At 48.3% G+C, this 22129-nt stretch overlaps 1 protein-coding gene across 1 annotated transcript in view; it reads left to right on the forward strand.

Moving 5' to 3' along the window:
• The window catches only part of kif26ba (kinesin family member 26Ba), a 391129-nt gene that overhangs the window by 347119 nt on the left and 21881 nt on the right, over window positions 1-22129 (forward strand). Inside the window, exon 12 of the mRNA XM_060831283.1 lies at window positions 3209-6620. Within this exon, the coding sequence (XP_060687266.1) occupies window positions 3209-6620 (3412 nt within the window). The remainder of the gene's footprint in view (window positions 1-3208; window positions 6621-22129) is intronic.

The raw sequence follows: 22129 nt of genomic DNA on the forward strand, positions 1-22129 counted from the left end.
TCCTGGCTTGACGCTCCATTACTGAGGGAGTACTGGATGTGGATCATGTAAATCCTATCTGCTATCTTGAGTAGGTGTCATAGAACTGGTGGTCATTATTCACAGGACAGCAGGGGAGATCTCCTGGCAAACGTTCATCTCTCAGTCTGAAGCTGTTGCTGAGTGGCTGAGCTGAGTGGATGAAATGGGGCATGTCACCATGGCTACCTGGAAGGAAAGGTGGGATCTGACTTTGCCAGTTTAATTGCAAAACACACACGCCTCAATTCATTGGCAGCAGACCCTGGCAGTTGGGGATTGTGCACCAATTCCAGAGGCTCTGGGCATGGAATGTGTCAGCCTAGTTAAAATGTGAAAGCAACATCCTGCACTCTCACCAAGGTGGTGAGGAACTCTTCCCTGGGTCATCCTTCTTTTCTTCTTCTGGTCCATCTTCCACTTGGAGAAGACAGCTCTTTCTGACAAGGCCTGCTGCCTACATGGATGGCCCAATGAAGACCACCCGATGAGGACCACCTGATGAAGACTGCCTATTGAGGACCCATGATGAGGGCTGCCCAATAAGGACCTCCCGATGAGAACCACCTGATGAGGACTGCCAAATGAGGATGGCCCAATGAGGGAGGCCCAATGAAGACAGCCCAATGAGGACCACCCAATGAGGAATGCCCCAATGACGTCTGCCCTCTGCTCTTGAGTACGTGTTGGTACACCCTAATTCCAGGGCCTGGTAGATTCCCCTACATCGATCAATTGTCTGAATCCTTTCCGACATTATAGAGGTCTATCATGAGGGACATGGATAGGGTAAATAAACAAGGTCTTTTCCCTAGGTTGGGGGGAGTCCAGAACTAGAGGGCATAGGTTTAGGGTGAGAGGGGAAAGATATAAAAGGGACCTAAGGGGCAACTTTTTCACGCAGAGGGTGGTGCGTGTATGGAAGAAGCTGCCAAAGGAAGTGGTGGAGGCTGGTACAATTACAGCATTTAAAAGGCACCTGGATGGGTATATGAATAGGAAGGGTTCAGAGAGATGTGGGCAAAATGCTGGCAAATAGGACTAGATTAATTTAGGATATCTGCTCGGCATGGACGAGTTGGACTGAAGGGTCTGTTTCTGTGCTGTACATCTCTATGAACTCCATGACCATAACCAGCTGTTCATGGTGCTTGGGATGACAGCTCTCTGCTTACCTGCATTTATTGGAAAATTAGTTTACATTCCTCTGGGAAACAAAACTTCCTTATTTTTCTAAAACACTGTGTTTGTAATAGGAAAATGGCCTGTTCTGTTCTCATTCCTGGCCACAAAATACAGATGTCTGCCCATCTGAGGATCCAGTAGCTGCTGTCCGTTAGTAAATGGGCATGGTGAAAATAACTGGAAAGGGGTTCCTTCCTTATGACAGCTTCATAATACTTTGTAATCTCTCTTTGCGATAAATCAAAGGCTGGTGTAAATTGCATACAGCATGTCTCAGTATGTTTTCATGCCATCCTACAATAACCACAATTCATCCTCTGCCTGTTCACGGCATGGATTTGTTAACATGGGCCAGGCTGTGTCCCACCATTTCCTACATGTCAATGTGGCCCATGGACAGGCAGTGACCAGGGGTTCACAGCCCCATTGCCCAGCATTGGGCCTGGGCAGGGCAGGGCAGGAGTGCTTGTCCTGGAGGTCTAGCAGCCTGCTCTGCCACTGAATCCACCCCGTGGGTGGTGTGTTTCAGCTAAAAGAACCAACATTTCTGCTTCTCCAGGCATCCGCATGCCCCAAAACACTGTGCAGCCATTAGGGTACCTCACAGGCGTAGTCACTGCAGGGGTTTAGCAAACTTGGCAGTCAGTTACACGCACCACAACATCCCATCAACTAACTCTCTGTGAGCAATGATCAGACAGCCTGCATTGGGAGAACCGCTCCCCCATTTCTCAGTGTACGATATTTTGATCTTGACACAAAGGGCAGAAGGTCACATATCCCTCTCCCTCCCAACCCACAGTTTAACAACTCATTGGCAAGTTGACACCTCTGACAGTGCAGCACCCTGTTTGGTACCGCACTGGGTGTCAGCTTACATGCGATATTCAGGGGCCTCTGGTACAATGTCATTCAAAAGGGCAAGTGCAATCTGCTGAGTCCAGGTTGGAATCTGGTTCCATCACTTCCAATTCAGAATTCCATGGAAACGTAGGAACAGGAGGAGGCCATTCAGCCCTTTTGGAGTCTACTCTGCCATTCCACTTCATGGCTGATCATCAACCGCAATGCCACTTACCCACGTAATCTCCATATCTGTAAACTGCCCGTCTCTGGACATCTGTCTACCTCTGTCCTGAATACATCCAATGGCTGAGCCCTTTGGAACAGGAACTTCCAGAGACTCACCATCCTCTCAGTGAAGAGATTTTTCTCCATCCCAGTTTTCAATGGTCAACTCCTCATTCTGTTGTCGTTTTCTGGAGAAAAAAAAATCAGTCTGGAATGAAGAACCTCAGGATGGCACTAAAACTGTTGTCAATTCTTGCAAAGGCTCAGTTGCTTCACTGGTATTCTTGAGGGAGGGAAGCTCTCATCCTTGCCTGCTCTGCTCTACACGTGACTCCAGACCCACAGCAGTATGGTTCATTCTTAACTGCCCTCTGGGCAATTAGAGATGGACAATAAATGGTGATTCAGTCAACGATGACCTCATCCCGTGAATGAGATTATAAAAATATTTGCTCGTGAAATATTTCTCACTTAAGGAAAGACTAGTATGCACAATGTGATTTGTTTTCCTTTATTCATTCATGGGATGAGGGTGTCACCGGCTCAACCATGTTTATTACCCATCCCTAATTGCCCAAAGGGCAGTTCAGAGTCAACCACCTTGCTGTGGGTCTGAAATCACATGTAGACCAGACCGGGTAAGGATGACAGTTTCCTTCCCTGAAGGACATTAGTGAATCAGATGGGATTTTCCAACAATTGATTCATGGTCATTATTAGATTCATAATTCCAGATTATTATTGAATTCAGTTTCCACCATCTGCCGTGGCAGGGTTTGAATCCAGGTCCCCAGAACATTACTTCGGTCTCTGGGTTAACCAGTGATAATACCACTAGGTCATCGCCTCCCCTTAATTGCATGTTCTAAGTGGTAATTGGAGTTGGGGTTTGTACACAGTTAATCACTCACTGTCTTCTGCTCTCTGACTGCAGTACACCTCCAGTTCATCCGGGGGCGAGAGTTCCTGCGAGGAAGGAAGGATGCGTCGGCCCACACAACTCCGACCGTTCCACCCGCGAGGAGCAGGGGACCCGGACCTCCCCATCTTAAACTTGTCGAGTGACCCAGACTACTCCTCCAGCAGCGAGCAATCATGCGACACTGTCATTTACGTGGGCCCCAATGGCACCGCCCTGAGTGATAAGGAGCTGACCGACAACGAGGGGCCGCCCGACTTTGTGCCCATTATTCCCTCGCTGCAGAAGAACAAGAATGAGGCAAGGCCCGAGGTTGGCACTGAGCCTGTGCCAGTACTCCCTGAGAAGGACTGCCTGAAGTGCAATACCTTTGCTGAGCTGCAGGAGCGGCTTGAGTGCATCGATGGCAGCGAGGAGCCTGACAGGTTCCCCTTTGAGGAGCTTCCTTGCAGCGAGCAGCCTGGGAAGGGCGAGGAGGCGCAGGCCCAGAGGGCAGAGGCCCAACAAGGGCTGGGACTGAACTCAGCACACTGGGCTCCTGAGGAGAACGCAGAGGATGCGGGTCCTGGCGTCTTGCGACCTCAGGCCGCCCAATCCCCTGTGCCGCAAGGCAGTGGTGGTTCCGCGCCACCCTCCCCCAGGAGTGTCATGGGAGGCAGCAGCACTCAACTGAACATGTCAAAGGGTCAGAGCACCAAGGAGGTCCCACACAGTAGCGGCAGTGCGGAGGTTAAACCCAGACCCATGGGCTCCCCAAGGCTTGGGATAGCAAGCCTCTCAAAGAGCTCTGACTACAAGCCCCAACATTCACCCTCCCAGCGTTGCAAGGTGTACACCCAGAAGGGGTCGTTGCTGAGCACAGCTCCTCCCCCACCCCAGACACCGACCAGGGACTGCAGGAGGGCCTGCGGTGAGCTCCTAGAGCAGCCTGAAATCAGGGCGGCCCCTGTGGGAATGAGCCCCCAAGTGGTGAAGAGACCTGTGTCTTCGGGCACCCAGGACTCGCAGGACGCTGCATTCTCAGACCAGGAGCAGGAACTGGCGGACAACGGCAAGACCGAAATGATGAGCCGGGCCACAGTCACCTTGCAGCAGCCCCTGGAACTGAACGGGGAGGACGAACTGGTGTTCACTCTGGTCGAGGAGTTGACCATCAGCGGCATCCTGGAGAACGGGCGCCCCACGAGTATCATCAGCTTCAATAGCGACTGCTCGGTGCAGGCCTTAGCCTCAGGCTCCAGGCCTGTCAGCATCATCAGCAGCATCAACGAGGACCTGGACTGCTATTCGACTGCTAGCCCCTTCTCCGAAGTCAGCATCACCAAGTTCCTGCCGTTCCCCAAGCCAGGCCTTGACGAGAAAGTCTTGGTTTCCAGCAGCCGTCGCTCGTCCATTAGCTCCTGGCTGAGTGAGATGAGCACTGGGAGTGATGGCGAGCAGTCCTGCCACAGTTTTGTCACCCAGACCTGCAGCGGCAACGGTGAAGCCTTGGCCGACCCCTCACTGCTGGATGTGGCAGGCAGTCACCAGGAGGAGTGTGTGGCGTACACGCGGAGTGGGAAGTACTCCGTCATGGACAAGTTCTTCAGCATGTCGGAGAAGACCGGAGAGGCCAAAGGCCTGTACCAGATCGCTGCCAACCAGAACTGCAAGATCGCGGCGCTGGGGAAGACGACAGTTAGAATATCGAACGCCTCGGGACTGCCCAGGGCCGAGGGCTGTTTTCCCATCAAGACGAACATTTCAGTGCACCCCTGCATCAGGCTGAAGCCAATGCATTTCCCCGGCCAGAGTGACATGTTGGCGTCTGTCCGCTGCCCTCCCGTGTCCCCCCACCATCGCCATGGCAAAGCTGCCGGCACCTCGCAGGACATGACCTTTGACGACCCGTGGTTGAAGCGCGAGGAGGAGGAGGAGGAGGAAGACGGCGAAGAGGAGGAAGAGGACGAGCTGGAGGATGCTGGGCTGGACGGAAGCGAGAGTGTTGATCCAGGGGGGAGTCAGAAGCTGACCTCAGCGGAGAGCAGGGCTGAAACCCCCGTCTCCCCCGTGCGGGGAGATCCGGCCAAGAGGGTGGTGGATGGCTGTGAGATGGCACTGACCACTTCCTGCAGCCAGAGCTCCACCCTCTCGTTGGACAGTCCAAAGGAGGGCAACCTGTCCCGGGCACTGCAGCGCCCGCTGCTGGCCAAACAAGACCAGCTGGAAGGCGCCTCCCTCAGGCCGCTGTGCCTCTCGGCAGAGAGCAGCAGCACCTCAGCCACGATGTCGCAGGCGTCCACCCCCTGCAGCCCTAAGGCCACCCTGGAGAGGAGGGTGGGCTCCCCCAGCAAGCACAGCCTGCTGCCCTCCCGACCCAAAGGGATGCCCCCGCTGCCCCCCGTCAGGAAGTCAAGCCTCGATCAGAGGAACAGAGCCAGTGTCCAGCACACGCCGGCCGGCAGCAGCTCCTTGACCCAGGTTACACCGACGTCGGCAGCTACACCAGATGAAGGCAGTGTCCCCTTCAAAGCCAAGGCCCCCAACTTGGAGAATTGTAGCAAAGCGAGCAGTGGGAAAGACGAGCTGTTCACCAGCCGGCCTAACTCCCTCAACAGGCGGTATGCTGGCCAGTACGAGTGCCTGTCTTTGGAGAGGGCGGGGAGCTTGACGTCCATGGGGTCAAAGGTCAGTGCGCCCCGCGACAGCACGATGCCTCGTACGGGCCGGAGTTTGAATCGCGCCGCCGTGTCTTCGCCCACGCAGCCTTGCACTCCGCCATCACTGGGCACCTCCCCAAAGTCCAGTGCCTCCAAGATGTCGGCGGTCAGCAAGCTGCTCCTGGCTGGCCCCAAGTCACGGAGCCTTTCAGCGTCCACCACAAAGACGCTGAGCTTCTCCACCAAGTCGCTGCCTCAGTCCGTCGGCCGCAGCTCCAGCATGCCGTCCAACTCCAAGAACATGTCGTGGTCCACCCAGTCACTGAGCAGCAAGCAAAGCAGAGGGTCCAGCATCGTGGCCAAGCTGCCCCTGAGAGCCGTCAATGGCAGGATCTCCGAGCTGCTCCAGGGGAGCGCGGCAGCCAGGGGCAGCCAGCAGCGAGGCAGCGCAGAGTCGGAGAAGTGGAGCCCGCACTCGGGCGAGAAGTCCCCCCCTCAGGCCCTCCCATCGCCCTACAGCAAAGTCACGCCCCCCCGGAAACCTCACCGGTGTAGCAGTGGCCATGGCAGTGACAACAGCAGCGTGCTGAGTGGTGAACTCCCCCCAGCCATGGGCAAAACTGCCTTGTTCTACCACAGCGGGGGCAGCAGTGGCTACGAGAGCATGATCAGGGACAGCGAGGCCACGGGAAGCGCATCTTCCGCCCAGGACTCCATGAGTGAAAACGGAAACTCAGCGGCGGGTAGATCCAGGAGCATGAAATCTCCAAAGCGAAGGATGAACACAGGTAAGATGAGAGCACATCCTCTCTGCCGTCATTAGAAATAGTGGTGGTTATTACATCGGATGTATTGATCCTGTCATCTGAGGAGAAATTAAATAAATGCATAATTAAATGAAGGATTTCACCGGAAAGGGAGAGGTATTGCTGAAGATTTTCATCTTATATTCAGGACACATGCAAGAATGCCAAATTCCAACCAATCTAAACAAGGAGAAGGGTGCTGATTTAGTCAACTCTGATTGGTCAAGGCTTTTCTGCAGCCACACAGGAGAAAGTCTCAGCAAATTGGAGGTGACTTGACACCCAATCAGCGCCCTGCTATCCTGTTGTATAAATTGTTTGTGATCTTTCCATTTTTGGCAATCTCGCAGTTATCCTGATGAGTTAAACCAAAATGCATCAGCATCAGCAATCTATTGAGCAAGATTCACATATAATACTGTCCTGCTGAGTAACAGTTTGAATGGAGGCATATGCTGGGTGGAAGTAGAGCAGTTGAGCCAAATGGCATGTTCCTGAGCTGGAAATACTATGTCGTTCCATGATCTTAACCTGTGGAGATTGGATTAAATTAGATTACTTACAGTGTGGAAACAGGCCCTTCGGCCCAACCAGTCCACACTGACCCGCTGAAGCGCAACCCACCCATACCCCTACATTTACCCCTTACCTAACACTACAGGCAATTTAGCATGGCCAATTCACCTGACCTGCACGTCTTTGGACTGTGGGAGGAAACCGGAGCACCCGGAGGAAACCCACGCAGACACGGGGAGAATGTGCAAACTCGACATAGGCAGCCACCTGAGTCGGGAATTGAACCTGGGTCTCAGGCGCTGTGAGGCAGCAGTGCTAACCACTGTGCTACCGTGCCACCCTAGGTTGGAGCATAGGTTGGAGTGTCTGGGAATGTGGCAAAGTATTGTGATGGGGATACTGGGCCATGGCACTATTTGGAATAGGAACTACCCATCCAGCTTTTGACCTTGTAACCTTATTCTGAGACTGGACGCTGATATTTCAAGAGCTGTAACCTGGTTAAGAAAAGTCAGTTTCCATGGTGATGAGGAAACATGATGAAGTCCAACTCTGCGTGTGAGAAAGGCTTGCTCAGGCCACACATAAATATGATGCCATGTCCCTTTTCACGTGTGAGTGGCCTCGTCTTTGTATACAGGATCACGACCAATAGAGCAATTAGTGATTAGTTGATCGAATTAGTTGACATGTGTTTCTCAGGGGAGATGCTGGTGTATTGGCAATGTCACTGGGCGGGTAGTTCCTGTTCTGAGGATTGTGGATTCAAATCCCCTCACCGCAAGTCCATTTGGCTTTAATTAATAAACCTGGAATATCCAACTAATCGCTGTGATCGTGACCGTGAACTTTAAACAGGGTTATCATTTAAAACCCACCTGGTTTATTAATGAGTTGTTAGATCAGGAAATCTACTGCTTGGCCTACATGTGACTCTCGGCCCACAGCAAGGTGTGCGACTCTGAATGGCCAACTGAAAGAGTGAGCAAGCCACTGAAAGTCAAAGGGCATTTAGGGATAAGCAGCGATTGCTGACCGTACCAGTGATGCCCATACTTCATGAAAGAATACTTTAATAAATACGGTGCTAGAATCTCAATTTAACTGCAAACTGTGGTTACTTTCTTTAATAAACCATTGCCTCTTGGCATTCTCAGACAAAGTTTACTTCACTTTTTTTTTGTTGTGGTAAATTTCCAGGGGTGCTGATGGGGTTTCTTTTTTTTAACGTGAGAAAGCCAGGCGTTCAGTTTGATGCCAGACATTTCATTCTCCATTGGCTACAACAATTGTGGACCATGTGATTTTTAATTACTTTCGTCAGATCATGGGAATTCGGAGCAGGAGCAGGCTATTCGGTCCTTCGATCCTGCTGCAACATTCAAAAGGTCATGGCCTACATGCAGCTCCACGCACACCGCAGTAGGGTTGAGTGACACCAGCCATCTGCAATGGTCTAGCAAGCGATTCAGTTCAAGGTCAGTTAGAATTGCTGGCCTGGTCAGTAACACCCACACCCCATGGAAACAGTAACAGAAGTAAATAGCATCACCAGTGAGTCTGGGTATATCCGAAACCCTCGATGGGTTTGCTTACACTATGTACATTTATTGATTGGTTCCTCTGTGTTGGCTGTGTCCATCATCAGCAGCAACAGACAACCTCCTCATAACACTCCCTCCTACCCACCTATCCCCTTTTTCACTTATATTTATGGTAACCTCTACTAACTGGGGTATGATATGAATGGATGTCATGTTGCAGCTGTACAGGACGTTGGTGAGGCCGTTTTAGAATACTGCGTATAATTCTGGTCGCCTCACTACAGGGAAAGTGTTGTTAAACTCAAAAGGATGTTGCCAGGGTTGGAGGGGATGAGCTATAGGGAGAGGTTGAATAGGCTGGGGTTGTTTTCAATGTAGCTTTGGAGGCTGAGGGATGACCTTATATAGGTTTATAAAATCATGAGGAGCATGGACAGGGTGAATAGACGAACTTGTTTTCCTGGGGTGGGGAAGTCCAGAACTAGCTGGGCATAGGTTTAAAGTGAGAGTGGAAAGATTTAAAAAGGACCTGAGGGGTAACTTTTTCACGCAGAGAGTGGTGCGATTATGGAACAAGTTGCCAGAGGAAGCGGTGGAGGCTGGTACAATTACAACATTTAAGAACAAAGAAAATTTACAGCCAGGACCAGGCCCTTCTCCACTCCAAGCCTGAGCTGATCCAAATCCACTGTCTAAACCTATCACTCAATTCTTAAGGATCTGTATCCCTCTGCTCCCCACCTACTCATGTATCTGGCCAGACGCAACTTAACTGAATCTACCGGGCCTGCCTCTACTACCTCTGCTGGCAACGTGTTCCAGGTACCTACCACCCTCTATGTAAAGTACTTTCCATGTGTATCCCCCTTGACTTTTCAGCTCCCACCTTGAACGCATGACCTCTCGTTATTGAATCCCTCACCCTGGGAAAAAGCTTGTCTCTATCTACCCTGTCTATATCCTTCATGAATTTGCAGATCTCAATCAGGACCACCCCCCTCCCACCAGTCTCCTATTATCTAATGAAGATTCTAATGATGCTGCCTTTTTTAAAAAGGCATCTGGATGGATATGTGAACAGGAAGTGTTTGGAGAAATATGGCCCAAATGCTGGCAAATGGGACTAGGTCAAATTGGGAATCTGGTTGGCATGGATGAGTTGGTCCAAAGGGTCTGTTTCCATGCTGAACAACATTATGACTCTGTAACTGGAGGGCATCAAACCCCAGGCTCCTTCAATGACAGTGACCATTGATTGTTATAAAATCCCAACTGGTTCACTGATTCTGTTCTGGAAGAGAAACCAGCCATCTTCACCCAGCCTTGACCCTACACCAGCCTCCAGACCAACCACAATTTGGTTCACCTGAAACTGCCATCGTAAATGCCCCATGCAATCCACTCAGCTCAAGGGCAATTAGGGATTGGGAACACATGCTGGCTTGGACAAGCAATACCTACATCCCATAAATTAATAAAGAAAAGAAAGGCATCCGTTTTGAAAGCATTGTGTATTCTGGCAAAGTTGAAGTCAAAGCTGTATGAATAGTGGTTATTCACTAGTGAGGTGATCTCATTGAAACAGGTAGGATCCTTAATGGGCTTGACAGTATAAGTGCTGAGATAATGTTTCCCCTTCTGGCAGAGTATATGACCAGCAGGTAAACTCTCAGAATAAAGGGGCACCAATTTAAGACCGAGATGAGGACGAATTTCTTCTGTCTGAAGGTTGTGAGTCCTTGGAACTCCTTGGCACAGACTCATTATGTATATATAAAGCTGAGATAGAACCTTGATAATTTGGGGAATCAAAGGTGACGGGTAACGGGCAGGAAAGTGGATGTGAGGAACGTTGGATCAGCCGTTGGTGGTGGAGCAGGCTCGAAGAGCTGAATGGTCTCCTCCTGGTCTATTCTGCATTCCCACCCACTCACGCAAACAGCCTTTGCAGAAACCTCCAGAAGTGCCTCTGCGAGGGACCTGTCTTGACGATGGCCCTGATGTTTCCCAGCCAAGGGCAAGCAACCATTCCGTGTGCGCATGTGCCTGAAACATTGCATTGCTTGTAGCGCAGGTACCCATGAGGACCATCACAGCTGAGCCCATGTTAGGCAGAGACTCTGTTACAGAGCTCCCAGGATAGCAGTTAGGAATGCTAATAGTCCCCCTGTACCAACTCAGGGAGACTGAGGGGAATCCTCAGACTGATTTAGTTTTCCAAAAGGTTTAATAATTCTGGCCTTCTTTATAGGCCAATACTGCATTAAGGTGTCGAAGGTTACAGATCCTAGGTGTGTAAATATGGTTAAAATACAATTTGCTTTGATCTAATTGAACAGATTTGAGGGGGTCGTTCTAACATTATTCCAGCGAATTAAAACTCCCGATAGCACATCTAGAGGAAGGAACAAAATTCTACTTACTTTTTTGAATTCCAGCCAAATATTGAAACATTTGCTTTCGTTTCCACATAGAACAGATGGTGATGAAGGCTGATTGAAGTTGGTCCAGTTAAGTGGGCTGATTAATAAGGTAGGATTCAGACACTGTTCTGGAGCGAGACTGGCTTCCGAAAGCTGGACACATCCTGACACAGTTCACTGGGGGTGGGAGGTGGGGGTGGTGGGGTGTTTTTGGTGGCACCATTGTTAACATTGAGGATTCCAAACTCTGGGGGAACGTCCCTTGGAATCCCCAAGGCTAAGGACATCTGGTATTGATGTGAAACAGGAGAAAATCAGCAGGTTTCCTGGGGAGTTCTCAAATCCATTTCATTCATCCCAAATCTTTGAAAGGAAAGGCAAGTGGTAACTTTCACAAGAGTTCCTATAATCTTCATGTAGCCTTTTCCAACTCGGCTCTCAGCCTTTCGAAAAGCTCCCCCATGGGAGACTGATTGAGAATTTTAAAGCACATGGAATTGTGGGAAACTTGACCAGATGGAGCAGAAGCGGCCTAGTAATAGGACACAGAGGGTAGTGGTCGAAGGCTGTTCGAGTGACTGGAGACAAGTGTCCAGCAGTGTGCCACAAGGATCAGTATTGGGACTCTTGTTTATTATTATACACATAAATGAAATCGATGAAAATTTTGGGGGAATGTTCAGCAAATTTGCAGATGACACCAAGATTGTTAAAGTGATTAATAGTGAAGAAGATGGGTGTAGGTTACAGAAAGATATAGATGGGCTGGTCAGGTGGGCAAACCAGTGGCAGATGGTATTTAACTCCGATACGTGTGAGGTGAAGTATTTTTGATAAAGAAACACGATGAGGGAGGACTTAATGAATGGCAGGACACTGGGTGACTTAGAGGAACAGAGGGATCTTGTGATAATTATTCACAGATCCCTGAAGTCAGCAGAGTACATGACTGTGATAGTTAAGAAGGCATTTGGGACACTTTCATCAGATATGGTACAGAGTGTAAGAGCAAGGAGGTAATGTTGGAGTTGGAAAGGGTGTTGGTTAGGCCACATAGTTGGAGTACTGTGTGCAGTTCTAGTCCCCTCACTACAGGAAGGATGTGACAGCACTAGCAGGGATGCAGAGGAGTTCACCAGGATGTTGCCTGGGATGGAGCAAATGAGCTACAAGGAGAGACAAGATACTCTTGGATTATTTTCCTTAGAGCAGAGAAAATTGTTGGGGGTGGGTGCTGATTGAGGTGTATAAGATCATGAGGGGTACGGACAGGGTGAATAGAGAGCAGCTGTTCCCCTTGCCTGAGGGGTAAGTCACAAGAAGGCACAGTTATGGGGAAGGGGCAGGAGATTCAGAGGGGATTTGGGAAAACACTTTGTCACTCAGTGGGAGGTGGGAATCTGGAATGCACTGCCTGGGATGGTAGTGGAGGTTGGAAACCTTTATAACTTTTAAAAAGTACTTGGGTGAGCTCTTCAGCTATCATAATATTCAAGGATGTGGGACAAACGCAGGAAATTGGGATTAACACACTATTAGTGGTAATTATGTTGGTGCAGACTGGATGGGCTGAAGGGTCTTTTCTGCACTGTATGAATCTGTGTAACTCATGGGGCCTTTCCAAGACTGCATCTTTTGTGGTCACTGTCCTGTGTCCCTGCTCTAGGCCCTCATTGTGCTGTGATCTTTGAACTGCTAGGATGAAATAATGTAACAAAAACCAAAATCTCCACTTTGAGGTGGGCATTCATACAGAATGCTCGGCCATAATCTCTTGATTCACCATTCATAGAGTCATAAAGCTGTACACCATGGAAAATGACCCTTCGGCCCAACTCATCCATGCTGACCAGATATCCCAACCTAATCTAGTCCCATTTGCCAGCACTTGGCACCTATCCCTCTGAATCCTTCCTATTCATATACTCATCCCGGTGCCTTTTAAATGTTGCATTTGTACCAGCCTCCACCACTTCCTCTGGCAGCTCATTCCATACACATACCAACCTCTACATGAAAGATTTGCCCCTTAGGTCTCTTTTATATCTTTCCCCTCTCAGCCTAAACCTATGCCCTCTAGTTCTGGACTCCCCGACCCCAAGGAATAGACTTTGCCTATTTATCCTATCCATGCCCCTCATGATTTTATAAACCATTATAAGGTCACCCCTCAGCCTCCAAAGTTCTAGGGAAAACAGCCCTGGTTTATTCAACCTCTCCCTATAGCTCAAATCTTCCAACCCTGGCAACATCCTTGTAAATCTTTTCAAGTTTCACAACATCCTTCCGATAGGAAGGAGACCAGAATTGCATGCAATATTCCAAAAGTTGCTAACCAATGTCCTGTACAGCCGCAACATGACCTCCCAACTCCTGTACGCAATACTCTGACCAATAAAGGAAAGTATACCAAACGCCTTCTTCACTATCCTATCTACCTGCGACTCCACTTTCAAAAAGCTATGAACCTGCGCTCCAAGGTCTCTTTGTTCAGCAACACTCCCTAGGACCTTACCATTAAATGTATAAGTCCTACTAAGATTTGCTTTCCCAAAATGCAGCACCTCGCACTTATCTAAATTAAATTCCATCTGCCACATCTCAACTCATTGATCTATCTGATCAAAATCCCGTTGTAATCTGAGGTAACCTTCTTCGCTGTCCACTGCCCCTCCAATTTTGGTGTCATCTGCAAACTGACTAACTATAACCTCCTTTGCTCACCATCCTTTGACCTTGACCTTTATCAGTGGGTTGTCAACCCTCAAGGATTTCTCTGCACTCTCCAAGAAACGGAGGAGGGGATGGGAGTGGAAAGGCTGATTGACTGAGAGCCAGGAATCAGCTAGGCTTGTGGCTCTCCAAAGGGAGTGAGGATGGACCTACTGAGTGACCATCACTGCAGTGTATAAGCAAGGCAGCAGATCATGCACTGAAACCTCCAAGGCACCTTCTGACCAGAATTGGCAACATTATTTCACTGGGAAACAAATTCATGGGATTTTCAAAGCCCATGCTGCTGTCATCACAAATTAGATTCCCTACAGTGTGAAAACAGGCTCTTTGGCCCAACCAGTCTACACCACCCCTCTGAAAAGTAACCCACCCAGAACTATTTTCCTCCGACTAATGCACCTAACACTCTGGGCAATTTAGCATGGCTAATTCACCTGACCTGCACATCTTTGGACTGTGGGTGGAAACCCACGCAGACACGGGGAGAATGTGCAAACTCCACACAGACAGTCACCCGAGGCTGGAATTGAATCTGGGACCCTGATGCTGTGGGGCAGCAGTGCTAACCACTGAGCCACCATGCCACCCCAGTTTAAAATAAAGGCGCACTCTTATACTGTACAATTAGATCAGAAACTCCCTCACCGAAAAGGAGTGAAAATCAGAGAGAAGGTCAGATTGGATGTTTCATCAGTGCCCAACTGCCCATTGCAGGCATTACAGACACAGCAGCACCAGTCTCAGTCTGAATGTCAGAATGCTACATTTTACAAGATTAAACATGCAGAAATAAAATGATTAGGGAACCAAAAAGCTTCCCTTTTACTGGGCTTAGAACTTTTCTAAGGAAGATTGCTGAAGAAGGGCTCATGCCCGAAACGTCGATTCTCCTGCTCCTTAGATGCTGCCTGACCTGCTGTGCTTTTCCAGCAACACATTTTCACCTCTGGTCTCCGGCATCTGCAGTCCTCACTTTCTCCTAGAAGGTTTTAACCTACTGCGAATCTTCTTGCAAGGATGCCTTCCTTGAAGAAGCTCTCTTCCTCCCACTACAAGGATTTCAGTGAGTCCCTCTCTCACTGCACCCCCCAGGTCATCTCCTCTGCCCAGAAGCTCTTCAGCCACGTCCTCAAACAGACTCGCTACCACAGCCACATCTCCTTCCTCAGCACCTGTCTACGGATTCCTGAAGAAGGGCTCATGCCCGAAACGTCGATTCTCCTGCTCCTTAGATGCTGCCTGACCTGCTGTGCTTTTCCAGCAACACATTTTCAGCTCTTGTCACTGAACTGGTAATCCAGATCCCAGGCTAATGTTCTTAAAGTTATGGATTCAAATTTCACTTCAGAAGTTTGGTTTGGACTTGATGGGCTGAATGGCCTGCTTTCACACGGTAGGGATTTTATTACCTCTATGTGCAGCTGCTAGATTTTAAACTCAATAAATAAAACCTAAGCATGTAAAATCAGCCTTTCTAATGGTAGCCATGATAATCAATCAGCCATCCTTGGGAAAGTGGTAGCATAATTGGCATTGCCACTAGGCTAGTAACCAGAAACCCAGGCTAATGCTCTGGCGTCAGAGATACAAATTCCCCCAATGGCACATGGTAAATTCTGGGATTAAAAAGGGAGGCTGATGTTGACCATGTTCACTACTCTCCTTGAGGGAGGGAACCTTCCCTCCTTACCCAGTCTGGCCTACATGTAAATCCAGAACCAGGGCAAGGAGTTAGGCAACAAACGTTACCTGGTCACTGATGCCCATATACCATGGTCTGGTGTACACATGATTCCTGAACATGTTGCCTCCTAACTGCCTCTGAAATTGGTATAGCAAGCCAATCAGTTCAACGAATGCTGCATTCCAGGAAACATTTTTAAAAACAAAAACCTGTTCTGAGTAATAGAGACTGTCATAACTTGATTGACAGATTAATATTGAACACGCATCAAAACTCACATTTTGTTGGAGCACAAAAATGAGTAAAGGATCACCTCTCAAACAGCAAGCTCATTGATATCTGCAGGGTAGGAGTGTGAGTGAAGTGCTAAAGACCCTTATAAATCCTTTAATACCCCTTTAAATAATGGCCTACACACTAATGGACCATGCAAATGGAGGGAATTAAAATGTATCTGGTTATTAACAGTCCTTATGTTCAACACTGATGCTGTTCAGTAAAACAAGTGTTTCTTTCTGTATATCAGTGTGAAACTAATTCACAGAGTCTACAATAAATACAATAGGGATCAAAGTAATCATATATATCACGCCTGGATTTAAGAGGCACATTTCTATTGCACTGAGTTCACAGCTTTAGGAAATTCTCTCACCGAGTATAATAGTCTTTTGTTAAAAATTGAAATTATTCAGCTTTACTTATGATGGGATTGAACAGTCAGGCATGATGAAAGCAGATCCTGCAGAATGTATTCTTTCTGATGAGACTGCTGGAATCTGGTCCCTCTTGTGGTCTGTTCATTATTGTCAGCTGGGATGATGCAACTCTACGGTCGCCAGGGCCTTCGATTCCCTTACCTTTCTCCCTAAGCTCCTGTAATAGCCATCACAGATTGTGTTTAAATAGCACTGCTGCTGTTGGGAAACACCCTAAGGCCTAGTCATGGGTCATGGGTTTGCATCCCACCTCAGCACCTTTTACAAACAGGCAATTACCTATATACTTCCACTGAATGGTGACTGTGACAACTGTCACTGATATTTGTAAAGACTGTCTGGTTTGCTGCAGTCTCATTGGGAAGGCAATATGTTGTTCTTACCTATATCTGTTTCCATGCTGTACATCTCTACAAGCCGATGTGACTCCAGGCCCACTGCAGTGTGGTTGACTCTCAACTATCTTCTGAAAATGCTGAGCAAGCCATTTGGCTCCAAGTCAATTAGAAATGGTCAACCAATCATGGCCTAGACAATGATGCTCACATCTCATCAAAGATAAGGAGGACAGCTTTTCTAAATTCATAGAATCAATACAGTGTGGAAGCAGGCAATTCAGCCCATCGACTTCACAACAATCCTCCAAAGAGCATTGCACATCCCTGCACACTATGGGCAATTTTCCATGGACAATCCACCTAACCTGCACATCTCTGGACTGTGGAAGAAAACCCAAGCAGACATGGGGAGAACGGGCAGACTCCACACGGACAGTCAACCAAGGATGGAATCGAACCCAGTCCCTGGTGCTGTGAGGTAGCAGTGCTAACCACTCAGCCGTCTAATTCATACGATGTGGGTGTCACTGGTTAGCCCAACACTTATTGCTCGTACCTAATTGCTGAGAGTTAACAGTCATCCACATTGCTGTGGATATGGAGTCACATATAGGCCAGGCCAAATGAGGAAGGCAGATTTCCTTCCCTGAAGGGCATTAGCAAACCAAGTGTTTTTTTTTACTGGGAATCAACAGTGGCTACATGGTCAACATTACAACACCTTTTAATTCCAGACTTTTTTTATTGAATTCAAATTTCACTAATTGCCATGATGGGATTCACATCCAAGTCCTCAAAGCATGACAGTGGCTTTGTGGGTTTCCTCTGGGCGCTCTGGTTCCCTTTCAGAGTCCAAAGATGTGCAGGTTAGATGGATTTGCCATGCTAAGTTGCGCATAGTATCCAAAGATGTGCAGGTTAGGTGGATTTGCCATGCTACGTTGCCCATAGTATCCAAGGATGCATAGGTTAAATGGGTTAGCCATGGAGAAATTTAGAGTGGATGGGATACTCTTTGGAGGGTAATTGTGGACTTGATGGGCCGAATGGCCTGCTTCCACACTGACGGGATACTATGAATAAAAGCTGTGCCAATGAAGTAAGGCATGCCTTAAAGCAAAGCAGAGAGAGTGAGGTTTAGGGGAGGGAAATCCAGAGCTTGGAGTCCAGACATCTGAAGCCAAGGATACCAGTGGTGAAGTGATTACACTGGGGCTTTCTCACAAGGTGTGGTTTGATGAGTTAGGTGTCTTGGAATGTTGAGGGTCAGAACAACATAAGGAAGGGCTGTTGGAGAGAATTGAAAACAAGGCTCATAATTATGGAATCAAACTTGTGTTTGACCAGAAATTATGTGGAGGTTAGCAAGGTTGATGGGTTTAAGTACATGGTGTAAATTAGGGTTTGGACAGCAGAATTTTGAATCACCTTTCAAGTTTTAACGTTTACACCTCACCAACTTTGGAATATTGAGTTTAAAGACCCGCAGGAGAGAAATGGCAGATTCAATGATGGCATGAACTTATGGCCATTAGCTCAGCTCAAAGTTAAGTCTGATGTCAGGGAGAGGATTGGAGCCAGGAGCTGGGGAACAGAGTTTGGAGACGAGTCTAAAAAGGAATAGGGTGTTCCATCTTCCCAATATTTAATGGGAAGAAATGACTCCAGAAAGGCATGTAGAACTCACTGCATTGTACCCAAGAGGCAGGATCCATATGTGGTCCCTGTTTTCTGCTGCAGTGATAAAGCTGGATCCACATAGCCTCAGATGCCCCTGACTGGGGAACAGGAAACCTGACTGGGAGCCAGTGATCCACCAGGAAAGACTTGACCCGTTGACCCGAGGTGAGCATGAGGTTCGGCTGGGATGCCCTCAGAGTCAAATGGCAGCAGTTCCCCAGGATGGGGTTCCATGAGGTCCTGGAGACAGTAATGAGGCACAATCAGAGGAAACCTAACTTTTCCTGTGTTACACGGGGAAATACTGGCCTTGAGGCCAGGCTTGGGGAAACGTGCAGGGGAAAGAATAGACAAATGGTATGTTAGAAGTGGATAGCACCTTTCAAAGAGCCAGGAGAGTGACTTAATGAGCTGAACGGCCTCCTTTATAGCTGTGTTACTCTAACACCTTGCAGTTCTCTCTGGAGGCAAGGCTCACTTTTTCACAGTGATGTGTTTGTGGTGTTTGCTGCTCTGATAGCAGTCCTCAAGATGGTACAAATCCTCACCTGAGGATGATTTATATTTTTGGAAGGCCATGCCCTAAAGCACTTCCTGCCCTTTGGCCCTTTGTAAACACCTGCTTTGAAATGAATATATCAAATGAGATCCCAATAAAATCTGTACAAATACTTGAACATGACTCAAAGGAATGGGATTAGAATAGCTGATCAAATGATAAGCACAACAACCATTTCTGCCAAAGCCCCCTTCTCCCAGTAAACTGCTCTTGATTTCTCTTCTACCTTTCGACATATTTTCATTCTTCAATGGGATGTGGGCATTGCTGGCTGGGCTGGCATTTGGTATCCTTTCTTGGAGTCGAGGTACCCCTGCACTGCTGTTCAGAAGAGAAGATGATGTATGTCTGAGTCAGGATGGTGAGTGCTGAGGGGGGGTACCTGCAGGGATTGCATTCCCATTGTGTCTGCTGTCTTTGTCCTTCCGGTTGGTAAAGGGCCGAGGTTTAGGACACACAAACCTCCAAACCCCAACTCAGCTTCTTGCCCGTATGTAACAGAGTCCGCAGTTACTTCAGAATCCATCAGACTGGAGTGGGACCAGGCTGAGAGGAGAAGGAAGATGCAAGCGGAGACATTTTGGGATGAATATTAGGGGAAGGGAGTGGTCACTGTACCGCACTCACCAATCATTTCTCACTGAGCTTGTTTTGATTACCTTGAATTGATGTAAGAGGAGCTCCTCATGATGCTGAATGTTTCCTCATTTGGAGTGTGCACTTGTGACATCAAAGTGCCTGTCATCACAAAATAGCAATCTTACTTTGTTGTCCTGTGTTCCCATCTGCAATCTACTCTTTATTTCACATTCCCAAAATCTGCAGTATTTTACACTTGTGTCCCATTTTCTGTCATCCTCATGGGGAGCCTGACATTTTCTGTGTGTTTAGCCCGGGAGAAGCACAAGTGTCTTACAGCCCAGTTGTATTTTTCTACGATTGGGCAGCATGGTGGCTCAGCATTGCTACCTCACTACGCCAGGGATCCAGGTTCGATTCCGGCCTCGGGCAGCTGTCTTTGTGGTGTTTGCATGTTCTCCCCGTGTCTTTGCAGGTTTTCTTTGGGTGCTCCGGTTCGCTCCCACAATCCAAAGATGTCTAGGTTAGATGGATTGGCCATGCTAAATTGCCCATTGTGTCCAGGGATGTGTAGGTTAGGTGGTTTAGCTGTGGGAAATGCAGGGATACAGGGATGGGGTAGGGGGTTGTATCTGGGCGAGATGCACTTTGGAGGGTCAGTATGGATTCAGTGGGCTGAATGGCCTGCTCCCACACTGTGGGGATTCTATGATTCTCTGAACCAAAGCCCAAACCCAGCAGCCCCAATGTCACCACATCAATGAGCTCAACACAGGCCAGGAGTTCCGGTATAGCTCATGGCTCGCCATGGAGTCATACAGCACAGAAACAGACCCTTCAGTCCAACTCATCAGTGGGAACCAGATGTTCTATATTAATCTACTCCCATTTGGCCCATATCCCTCTAAACCCTTCCTATCATATACCCATCCACATGCCTTTTAAATGTTGGGATTGTACCCACCTCCTTGAGCAGCTCCTTCCAGACGCACAGCACCCTCTGTGTGAAAATGTTGCCCGTCTAGTTTTGGACTTCCATACCTTGGGAAAACGATCTTAACTATTCACCTTATCCATGACCCTCATGAGTTTATAAACCTCTATAAGGTCACCCCTCAGCCTCCGATGCTCCAGGGAAAACAGCCCCAGCCTGTTCAGCCTCTCCCTGTAGCTCAAACCCTCCAACCCTGGCAATGTCCTTGTAAATCTTTTCTGAACCCTTTCAAGTTTCACAACATCTTTCCATATTGCGTTCATTCGGAGTTGGATGCAGTATTCCACAAGTGGCCTTCCCAATGTCCTCTACAGCCACAACACGACCTGCCAACACCCATACACAAGGCACTGACCAGTGGAGGTAACCATGCCAAATGCCGTCATCACCACCTGATGCACCTGTGACTCCACTTTCAAGGAACTATGCACCTGCTCCCCCTACTTCTCTTTGTACAGCAACACTCCCCAGGTCCCCACCATTAACTGTGTAAGTCCTTGGCTCTGACTCCGAAGGCTATGGGTTCAAGTCCTACTCAAGTGTGTAAACCTTCAGTACCATCCTGAGGGAGTGCTGCTCTGACAGAATTTCAAGTGAAACATTGAACCAAAATATTGTTTGCTATCTCACTGGATAGAAAAACAAATCCCTTGGAGTTATTCAGAGGGGAGTTGGAAGAGGATTTCTCTCTGATGATGTGTCCATCAACCAACACCTAAAACAAGATGTAGTAAAGCTGTGCTTACATTGTGACTGCCAAGTTACAGCACTTCAAAACAGAACAACACTGGAATATTCTGACGCTGCGAATAATGATTGGAGTTTTTTCCCTGTGTCACCGAGAAAGACTTGAGCTGCATAAGATGATGGTTGTAGAGTGGGGAGGAAGAGTTCTTAGTGTAGAGGTTATTAACCAGGCTGTAGGTTTGAAGTAATTGGTTGAACGACTAGAGGGAGGGACTTGAGAAGTAATTTATGTTTAAAACTTAGAAGGTCTGAAGCTCACTGCTTAGATTAGATTGGATTCCCTGCAGTGTGAAAACAGGCCATTTGGCCCAACAAGCCCACACTGGCCCTCTGAAGAGCAACCCACCCAGACCCATTCTCATACCCTATATTTACCCCTGACTAATGCACCTAACACTATGGGCAATTTAGCATGGCCAATTCACCTGAACTGCACATCTTTGGACTATGAGAGGATACCGGAGCACCCGGAGGAAACCCACGCAGACACGGGGAGAATGTGCAAACTCCACACAGACAGTCGCCCGAGGCTGGAATCGAACCCAGGTCGCTGGCGCAGTGAAGCAGCGATGCTAACCACTGAGCCACCGTGCTGCCCGCCTGTGCCGCTTGGAAGGGTGTTAGGTCCAGAAAACCCCTCGTTACATTAGAGAAGAAACACTTGGATATACTTGAAATCCTGTCATTTGCAATGTGATAAGGAAAGAGAAGGAAATATAATGTCAGGTGCGGCTCCTCAAAAACAGGGGAGGCCCCTCAAAAATATAGAGGGGGCAGGGAGTTACTTAAAAAAAAGAAATTCGGAGGGCAAAGAGGTGTCACAAAATATCCTTGGCAGATTGGATCATGGAAAACCCAAGGTTTTTGGTAAGTAAATTAAGAGTAAGAGGATTACCAGGGAATGGGTGGGACACATGAGAGACCAAACTGGCAACCAGTGCTTGGAGCCTGAGGACATGGATGCGGTCTTAAATG

The sequence above is a fragment of the Hemiscyllium ocellatum genome, chromosome 10 (genome assembly GCF_020745735.1).
Source record: "Hemiscyllium ocellatum isolate sHemOce1 chromosome 10, sHemOce1.pat.X.cur, whole genome shotgun sequence".
Taxonomy (NCBI): Eukaryota; Metazoa; Chordata; class Chondrichthyes; order Orectolobiformes; family Hemiscylliidae; genus Hemiscyllium; species Hemiscyllium ocellatum.